The 9,957-nt window shown below is 41.0% G+C and overlaps 1 protein-coding gene across 3 annotated transcripts in view; it reads right to left on the bottom strand.

The window, feature by feature from the left end:
* Positions 1–756: 756 nt before the first annotated feature.
* Positions 757–9,957, bottom strand: part of LOC127532531 (zinc finger protein 391-like) — a 20,276-nt gene continuing 11,075 nt past the window's right edge. Inside the window, exon 2 of one of the 3 annotated variants that reach the window (XM_051944348.1) lies at positions 757–4,439. In XM_051944348.1, the coding sequence (XP_051800308.1) occupies positions 3,205–4,439 (1,235 nt within the window). In that variant the 3' untranslated portion in view covers positions 757–3,204. The remainder of the gene's footprint in view (positions 4,440–9,957) is intronic. The other 2 variants (XM_051944350.1, XM_051944349.1) reach the window with 2 other exon arrangements.

Raw genomic sequence — 9,957 nt, 5'->3', positions numbered from 1 at the left:
GAACTAACGTTTATTCATGTTGTTCTGAGTCTGTTTCATGTTTTATAATGCTTACTTTGACCTTTTATTTCACCATGAGGCAGCCGTAGAGATTAACAGGCTCCAACATGTTGAAGGGATGATAAAAATCAGAACCTTTTGGTTTTTAGTCAGTCGTCAACAATCAACACGTCTCATGTAATTGAGCAGAGGAGGAATATCAGCCTCGGTGTGTCTCCTAAATGTAAAAAGTTAGATAATTGCTTTAACTTGTCAGCTCTTGGACAAGTCACAGACAGACGTCATGTGCGTCATTTATGAAGAAATACTGGAATGTCAGTGCTGGATATCACAGACAGAAGTCGTGCTTAATTTACGAAGAAATACGGGAATGACGCACAATGTCAGCGCCGGATATCACAGACAGAAGTTATATTTTTATCCGGCTTCTCTGCACAGTCGCACTTCATAGCTCCAGTGTAAAGATCAGCAGAAAACGATTTTAACTCGTGTTTTCTGATTCAAGTTTTTGTTTGTTGGATATAGATCCTTGTCTCAGTGTTGACTGGTGGAAGACGAAGAAGAAGCAGCCGGTAAAATGAAAGCTGGAATGTGTGCGTCGTTCTGTTTAATCATCAACCTCCTGGTCCGCAGCTGTACAGGTGAGTTAAACGTGCTCATACATTCAGACTTAATATTCAGGAGGGGTTTTTTTGGAACTGAAATGAGTTTAACACCCCTGATCATTACTGTTCAAAAACATCAGATGAAAGAACATAGCCTTGCAAATTCATATTTTAATATCTAATATTAGAAACAGTTTTACATGTCCTGTATGAAGAGACTAAAGTGGTGAAAGACGTTCAGCTCATGAAACTAAAGGACCAGGAATTTATAGACTGTTTGGGAAACATAGATGAGTTCTTTGAAATGATTATGACACAATCTTGTGTCAGGACCAGGAAGGAAACATTTAAGGCTTTTTAATGAGCTGCATTCACTCTAACTCTATAAAGAGACAACATTTACAGGATAAAATTAGCATAAAACATGAAAAAGTTTATCAGGAAAATGATCCAAAAACAGAAGCCAGCAGATTTATTTCTGAAGGTTAAAAGCTATGTGTTGGATTCATGAAGAACAACAGGAGGGAAAGACTACGTTTAACTGCCATACCATCAAACAAAGGAAAAGCTTCTATTTGCTGCAAATATGAAAAAAGACATAAAATGGTGGAAAACAGTAAAAATGGCTATATTGAAGCCAAAGCTCCAGAATTACAGACTAATGGTTTAATGCTGTAATGACAGGAAGCTCGAACATGGAGGTTTTAATGGGAAACTCGTTTTAACCTTTAATATCCTGGAAGTCCTGATAGAAGCAGAAGCAGCAGCTCAGAGTTCATGGAGGAGTTTAGTGGTTAAACTCTTCTCATCTGGATCAACTTTAACTTCTCTCTTCTTTCTTCTTCAGCTCTGACAAACATCACAGCTGATGTTGGAGAGAATGTCACTCTGACATGTAAAGTTCCCGACAAATACAAAAACTTCACAGGTGTAGAGTGGAACAGACATGGGCTGGATCCAGAATATGTTCTTCGATGGCAGTATGGACACTTAGATCCACACAACCAGCATCGATCTTATAAGAACCGGGTGGATCTGCAGGACAAAGAAATGAAGGACGGAGACTTTTCTCTGATTCTGAAGAATGTGATGAAGAACGACACTGGAAGATATGAGGGCCGGGTTTATGAGGGAGAGAACAAACTCATCTGCAGCATCAACCTGGAAGTTGTTGAACCAGGTGAGTTTGTGTTGAGAGTTCAGTTTGTGTCTCTGATGAAGCTGCTTGGTCTCAGATCAGATGTTTGTGGTTTATAAAGATGTTGCTGATGAGACTTTGGAGAAAACAGCTGATCTGACTGATGTTCAAACACCTGATACCTCTGATATCTCTGTCTGTAGGAGACCAAGAAGGAAGCATTGGAGATGGAGGAGACATGGTTGCAGTCATTGGAGGATTGGTTGCAGGTGTGATAGTTCTTGCTGTGTTGGCTTTTATTGGTTTTCTGTTCTATAAACGACGCATGAAGAAGAATCCAAACCTCCCAGTTCCTACTGAAGAAGCAGCACCTATACCAATGCCAACACGTTCTGAGTCAGCAGCAGAACCAACCCCACCTTCTGCACCTCTGATGGACCCAGCAGAAGAAGAAGAAACTGAAATGTGAAGAGAACTGAATCAACCTGTCACTCCTGCAGCTCCAGGCTCTAGATAGTGGCAGCACTCTCTCTCCCCTGGTCCTGTTTTCTCTAAGCTGTGCACAGAGGCTGGCAGTAGCTGTGGACAATCATCATCATCATCATCATCATCAGAGCAGAGCACGAGCAGGTGGAGGAATCCAATCAGTCACTCCAACTCCTCCATAAAACCTGACACTACTCACCACCTGACCATTAATGTTCTCCATCAGTGCTCTCACCGTTCTGTCTAGCTCCATTGCCTCTTGCTCTCAGTTGTTGTGTGTTTTCTTATTCCTAGACTAACTCCAGAGTGTGCTCTCACTGCAGTGTCCTTGCTCAGGATTCTCCATCCCTCTTTGTTGTCCATTTCTGAGCATTCAGTCCATTCAGCTGTAGGGTTCTCTGAACAACAGCATTTGCATATTATACCTCTACCTCTTCTGTTCCTCTCAACCAGCAGCAGATGGTTCCCCCACATAAAGAGCCGGGTTCTGCTCAACGTTTTTTTCCTGTTAAAAGGGTGTTTTCTTGCCACTGTTGCCTTTGGGCTGCTCTGGGGGTTCAGGCATACGGGTTCTGTAAAGCATCTTGAGACAACTTCACTGTAATTGGTGCTATATAAATAAACTGGTTATGTCTTTGATATCTGACTCAGAGATATTCTTGCTGGGGATCTTCAGTGTTACACTCATTAAAACAACTTGTAAATGACCATCTGTTTGAAAACATTCAAAACATTTCATGAAGCAGTCATGGAGCTGTACATGTTTTATTACAACTTTATTTCACGTCCAGATCTCCTCTGCTGCAGTGACACACTCTGTTGTGTCCTACTGTCACAATGTCTCAGTATCTCGTTGCCTCCTTTTACTTAAAAGATGGCAGAACTCAATGTAAAACATCTACTTTTAACCTGTACCAATTCTTTCATGTTGTTTCAAGCTTAGTTTTGACATTGTTTTCCACAGATGTTTCAGGATCACGACTTCTCAGCTGTGTGACATCTCATGTGGTGAGTCAAAGAGGATCGTTGACTGAAACTTTTTCCACAGGTTCCACAAGAATACGGCTTCTCACCTGTGTGACATCTCATGTGTTCAGTCAAATAGGACCGATCACTAAAGCTTTTTCCACAGGTTCCACAAGAATATGGCTTCTCACCTATGTGACATCTCATGTGGTCAGTCAATCGGGAACGTTGAATGAAGGTTTTTCCACAGGTTCCACAAGAATATGACTTTTCCATTTTGTGAACTGCCATGTGCCTACTATGCGTTGATGAATGAGAAAATCTTTTTCCACAAGTGTTACAAACATACGGCTTCTCACCTGTGTGACATCTCATGTGGTCAGTCAAATAGTCCCGTCGACTAAAGCTTTTTCCACAGGTTCCACAAGAATATGGCTTTTCCATTTTGTGAACTGCCATGTGCCTATAATGTGCTGATGAACCAGAAAATCTTTTTCCACAAGTGTTACAAACATACGGTTTCTCACCTGTGTGACATCTTATGTGGTCAGTCAAATAGGCCCGTCGACTAAAGCTTTTTTCACAGGTTCCACAAGAATATGGCTTCTCACCTGTGTGGGTTCTGTGATGTACGATTAAATTTGATTTATGCCCAAAAGCTTTTCCACAAACCTCGCATGTTGCAGATTTTCTTGCCTTGTCATTATCACACTGTCTCGCTGCCGTTGGAGCATTGTCTACATCATTACTGTGACTGCTGTTACTCTGATGTCTTGGTTTCAGCTCGATACATCTAGTTGATCCCGAGTCTACATCCTTGTTTCCTTCCTGATCTGGGCTCTCAGCTGCACAAGAGATGTGAAACAGGAGCTGATCACTGTTTGGTTTTGGTTCACTGTGGTCACTTTCCTCATCAGCAGGAGTCACCTCAAAGGTATCAGTCTCCTGTTTCAATCCAATTAACTCTTCCTCTTGACTGGAGCAGAGTTCGTCCTGTTCCACTTTAATTTGTGGTAACCCTGGGTTTAATTGGTCCAGACTGGTGCACAAGTCTTCCTGTTCCATTTTAATTTGAGAAAACTCTGGGTTTGATTGGTCCCAACTGGTGCAGAGTTCCTCCTGCTGGTCTTTAATCCGTAGAGGCTCTGGGTCCTCATGGTCCACCATGGAGTTTCTCTCCTGGTCATGGGGCTGATGGTCAACGACAGTCTTCTCATTCTCACAGACATAAGACTGTGGGAGCTCTGGAGGGACAAAGACACAAAAGATAATGGTTACTACTGTGATGATGAGAGAACACACATCTGTCACTTTGTCCAGGACTGGCTGTCTCCAACAAAATCAGCTCAAGAGTCGAATGTTTGATGCAAAAAGAATATGATGGTTTATAACAGAAATCTTTGAGCCATGAAACAGCAGCAGGAATGATACAAGCATCTCCAAATGACTGGACATTTCTATGAACACGTTGTTCCACAGTGGATACAGGATCACAAAGACTCTAATGGTAAACACCACTGGGTACTTTTCTACACACCACATAGACAGGTTTGATGGGATCCAGTAAAATCTGTCTGAATAAAGCTGCTGTCCTCTTCAGCCTTCAAACCTGTCAGGACATTTGGATTTTAATGTTATTCTTATTTTACTGCTGGTTACTGTACTGTTGATTTGACTCATCAGTGAAATCCTACATGTTATAAGTTGAATGCAGTTGAACACATTACTTCTATACTCTCTAACTCTGTACGTGCGCTTTCTTTAGATCATGAATGATCTCTATACATGGAATTATGTCTCTGGACTGAAATGATGGAATGACTGAGTCCTCTGTCAGATTTTTATTATTAAACTGTTTGATAACACAATGCAGTTGCTGTCAGTGTGGAGTAGTTCAGATAAATACTTCCAGCACCTCTGAACAGGAAACTTTGGTCTTGCTACCAGTGTCAATCAACACAACGATCACATTTTTAAAACTCCACAAACATCAACTAACAGACACCATTAGGGCTGCACGATATATCAAAAAAAAATATCGTTATTGCAATAATGGTAAGTGCGATATCCATATCGCAAATTTGCATGATAATTTTAAGAGTATTTAGATGTATAAATCATGCTTTTTGCATGCATAGACGTTTTCTTGTGACCAATTGAGCGCAACCTCAAACCCCCCTCCCCCCAACTCGAATAGGACTTTTGCCACCAGCGCCACAACACAACATGGCATGACACGAGAAAGGCGACTGTAACGAACAACTTGCGCCTAAAAATCTGCACACCTCCAAAATTTGGGAGTACTAGGGCTGTAGGAGACAGGAAGAGTCACAGACGCAAGAACTTTGCAAGTCATGTCGAAAAATTATGGCTACGTCGTGAGGAACAACACTACAAATTAACACTACAAATCTGCACAGACACCTCGAACACAACCACAAGAAACTGTATGCCGTTTTCTTACAATCTAAAACACCACGAGCTACTCCCATGAAGGCAGACACGAAAGGCAAGCACACAGACAACAATTGGTGAAAGTTTTTCTTCTGTTACACCACATGAAAAAACTTCCAAGTGCCACCAAGGTTTAACTGTGGCCATTACACGATATATCGTGAAATGCACACTCTCCATTAATGTCGTGTGCAAAGAAGGTGTTTTGGATATGCTGAAAGAATTTGACCACAGACACCAAGTGCCATCACAGAACTATTTACCAAGGCGCCATTCCACAGATGTACGAGGCATGCTTGGGGTCTGTAAAAGCGGAGCTTAAAAATGTGGATTTCTTTGCAAGCACCACAGATTTATGGTCCAGTCGTACTACTGAGCCCTACATCAGTTCTACTGTTCACTTTCTCACAAATGACTTTGAACTGAAAACACGCTGCTTAGAAGTCTGATACTTTCCGGACTCCCACACCGGTAAAAATATAGCGGCTGCCCTGTGGGATGTGTTGATGAACTGGGAGTTGCAAGAAGAGAAACAAGTGGCTATCACATCGGACAACGGCACTGATGTCCAATATCGCAATATACAGTGCCTTGCGAAAGTATTCGGCCCCCTTGAACTTTTCAACCTTTCGTCACATTTCAGGCTTCAAACATAAAGATATAAAATTTTAATTTTTTGTCAAGAATCAACAACAATTGGAACACAATCGTGAAATGGAACTAAATTTATTGGATATTTTAAACTTTTTTAACAAATAAAAAACTGAAAAGTGGGGTGTGCAATATTATTCGGCCCCTTTACTTTCAGTGCAGCAAACTCACTCCAGAAGTTCAGTGAGGATCTCTGAATGATCCAATGTTGTCCTAAATGACTGATGATGATAAATAGAATCCACCTGTGTGTAATCAAGTCTCCGTATAAATGCACCTGCTCTGTGATAGTCTCAGGGTTCTGTTTAAAGTGCAGAGAGCATCATGAAGACCAAGGAACACACCAGGCAGGTCCCAGATACTGTTGTGGAGAAGTTTAAAGCCGGATTTGGATACAAAAAGATTTCCCAAGCTTTAAACATCTCAAGGAGCACTGTGCAAGCAATCATATTGAAATGGAAGGAGTATCAGACCACTGCAAATCTACCAAGACCCGGCCATCCCTCTAAACTTTCACCTGGAACAAGGAGAAGACTGATCAGAGATGCAGCCAAGAGGCCCATGATCACTCTGGATGAACTGCAGAGATCTACAGCTGAGGTGGGAGAGTCTGTCCATAGGACAACAATCAGTCGTACACTGCACAAATCTGGCCTTTATGGAAGAGTGGCAAGAAGAAAGCCATTTCTCAAAGATATCCATAAAAAGTCTGGTTTGAAGTTTGCCACAAGCCACCTGGGAGACACACCAAACATGTGGAAGAAGGTGCTCTGGTCAGATGAAACCAAAATCCAACTTTTTGGCCACAATGCAAAACAATATGTTTGGCGTAAAAGCAACACAGCTCATCACCCTAGAACACACCATCCCCACTGTCAAACATGGTGGTGGCAGCCTCATGGTTTGGGCCTGCTTTTCTTCAGCAGGGACAGGGAAGATGGTTAAAATTGATGGGAAGATGAATGGAGCCAAATACAGGAGCATTCTGGAAGAAAACCTGTTGGAGTCTGCAAAAGACCTGAGACTGGGACGGAGATTTATCTTCCAACAGGACAATGATCCAAAACATAAAGCCAAATCTACAATGGAATGGTTCACAAATAAACGTATCCAGGTGTTAGAATGGCCAAGTCAAAGTCCAGACCTGAATCCAATGGAGAATCTGTGGGCAGAGCTGAAGACTGCTGTTCACAAACGCTCTCCATCCAACCTCACTGAGCTCCAGCTGTTTTGCAATGAAGAATGGGCAAGAATTTCAGTCTCTGGATGTGCAAAACTGATAGAGACATACCCCAAGCGACTTGCAGCTGTAATTGCAGCAAAAGGTGGCGCTACAAAGTATTAACGCAAGGGGGCCGAAGAATATTGCACGCCCCACTTTTCAGGTTTTTATTTGTTAAAAAAGTTTAAAATATCCAATAAATTTCGTTCCACTTCACGACTGTGTCCCACTTGTTGTTGATTCTTGACAAAAAATTTAAATTTTATATCTTTATGTTTGAAGCCTGAAATGTGGCGAAAGGTTGAAAAGTTCAAGGGGGCCGAATACTTTCACAAGGCACTGTATATCGATATCGCAGTTCTGGACACCCATATCGCACATATTTCCAATATCGTGCAGCCCTACACACCCTATTCTGAGCCCATCCTCTCTTCCCCACAATGTGTCTCAGTTCACTGTTAACTATTCACCTGAACACTTCATGATGTTCTACATGTGTAGCGGAGTTAATGATTGCACTTGCCATCTCATATTACATATTTGGTTCCCACGGTGACCACCGGATATGGCGTGGACGCAAAACGTCCGGGCCCCTGCAAACTTGGGGTGTGTTCCATAGATATGAAGAGTAGATACGACACGCCCCTCTGAGCGGCGTGCCGACGGAGACACTAAGCTAGTGAGGGCAAAGTTTCAGTGTTTTCCATTGATGTCAATGGCACGAAAACTAAAACAAGAAGAATTGCGGCTCATTGTGCTGCATACAGTTGCACACTTCGTCGCACGATCAAGACAAGGAAACTTGGAATAACTTTCCACAGGTAAGAATAGTTTTTGGCTCTTTTTTTCCATTATTAAATCTTGTTGAGAGCTTCCAGTCTATGAGAGTTAGTTAGTTAGCCACTAGCAAAACACTAACACGGGCTAACAGCTGGACAACCAAATACCAGATGCTAAAAGAATATTAAAAGTACAAGCAGCAGTAGTAATTAGGGTTGCCACCCGTCCCTACAAATACGGAATCGTCCTTTATTTGACAAATAATTGTAGCGTCGCGTATTGATTCAATATGGGATGCAAATTGTTCCGTATTTTCATAAATGTCCCATACACGTCTGTCACACACGCATCAAAACTGCATAATAAACAAAATAAAACACAGGAAATATTCAGGGCAGCCAGTTTCATCTTCCTTAGAACTATGTAGCGAGGACCCGATGTGAGGTCCAGCAGATACACTTCTCTGTTTGCCGGTCCTGTCACGGGTTTCCAGGTTACAGACGCTGCTGTTCCCGTGTAATTAAAAATGTCTACACCCGAAACTCCACCTCATCCAAAGAAGCAAAAACCTTTTCAAAAGCACAGACGTGGGTGGGAAGACTGGAACCCTGGCAATAGGTACAGGGCAAACTGTGTTTTCTGTTGCTCATAGACTGAAGTAAGGCAGCATCAGGAGACCAACATGTAAGAAACATGAGAACAGAGAGAACCAACCAGCAGGTCACAGTTTATCATCATCTAATCATCTCCTGAAGTCCCTTTGGTAAGAGACATCAGTACATGGTTGTAAATTCACCAGAGGATGATTATAGTCAGACTAATGTGGCCGTAGACTCTACAGTATTTTAGTGACTCAATAAATGCCTAAGTTGTTTAATAGTATTTTAATTGCTTTTTATTTTTTTAAATATCATTTATTTAATAGCCTGTATGTGATCAATAAATGGCCTTTGCCTGTCTAAAGAAAAACTCACTCAGAACTCTGATATGTTAACGGAACTAAATAAATAAGTCAGTAAATACATTCAGACACACGTAAATAAGTTAATACATTCATTGTGTTAAGAAAAGATTTAGATGGAAAAATATCTGTAGAGAATTTCTTTGTCCAGTGTTCTGCATTCAGTTTTTTATGTTTTTGCAGAATCCAGTATTACACACTGGTTGGTCATTACATTTTATTAGTTTGGTTTCACTGTTTAAAATGATGCCACATCTTTATAGACAGAACCTGTGATCATAAAACAATACAGAACTCTTAGTTTTGTGTTAATAAAGCACTTAAAGCTTTAAGTATGACTCAATGCTTTTTTCAAAATTAAATATTCCACTCCTTGGGTGGTTGTGGCCCCAGGTTTGGTAAAGTTGGAAAGATATTCACAGATTCAGACTTCCAGCATCAATAACTCATTAGATGTAGGTTGTCAAAACATAAACAATGCCTCTTTCCCATCTTGGCATGTAATGATATGAAAATTTGACATCACAATAATTGTGATCAAAATTATCACGGTTATCGATATTATCACGGTATTGTGAAATATGTTCAAAATGTTTAAATAGTACTCATAGGCACACTTAAATCAATGAACAACGTTTTTATTTTAGAAAAACCAATCAAAATATGAACTTAAACCTTAAATAACATATTAATA

Source organism: Acanthochromis polyacanthus, chromosome 24 (genome assembly GCF_021347895.1).
Source record: "Acanthochromis polyacanthus isolate Apoly-LR-REF ecotype Palm Island chromosome 24, KAUST_Apoly_ChrSc, whole genome shotgun sequence".
Classification (NCBI taxonomy): Eukaryota; Metazoa; Chordata; class Actinopteri; family Pomacentridae; genus Acanthochromis; species Acanthochromis polyacanthus.
This window is presented reverse-complemented; position numbering and strand designations above follow the sequence as displayed.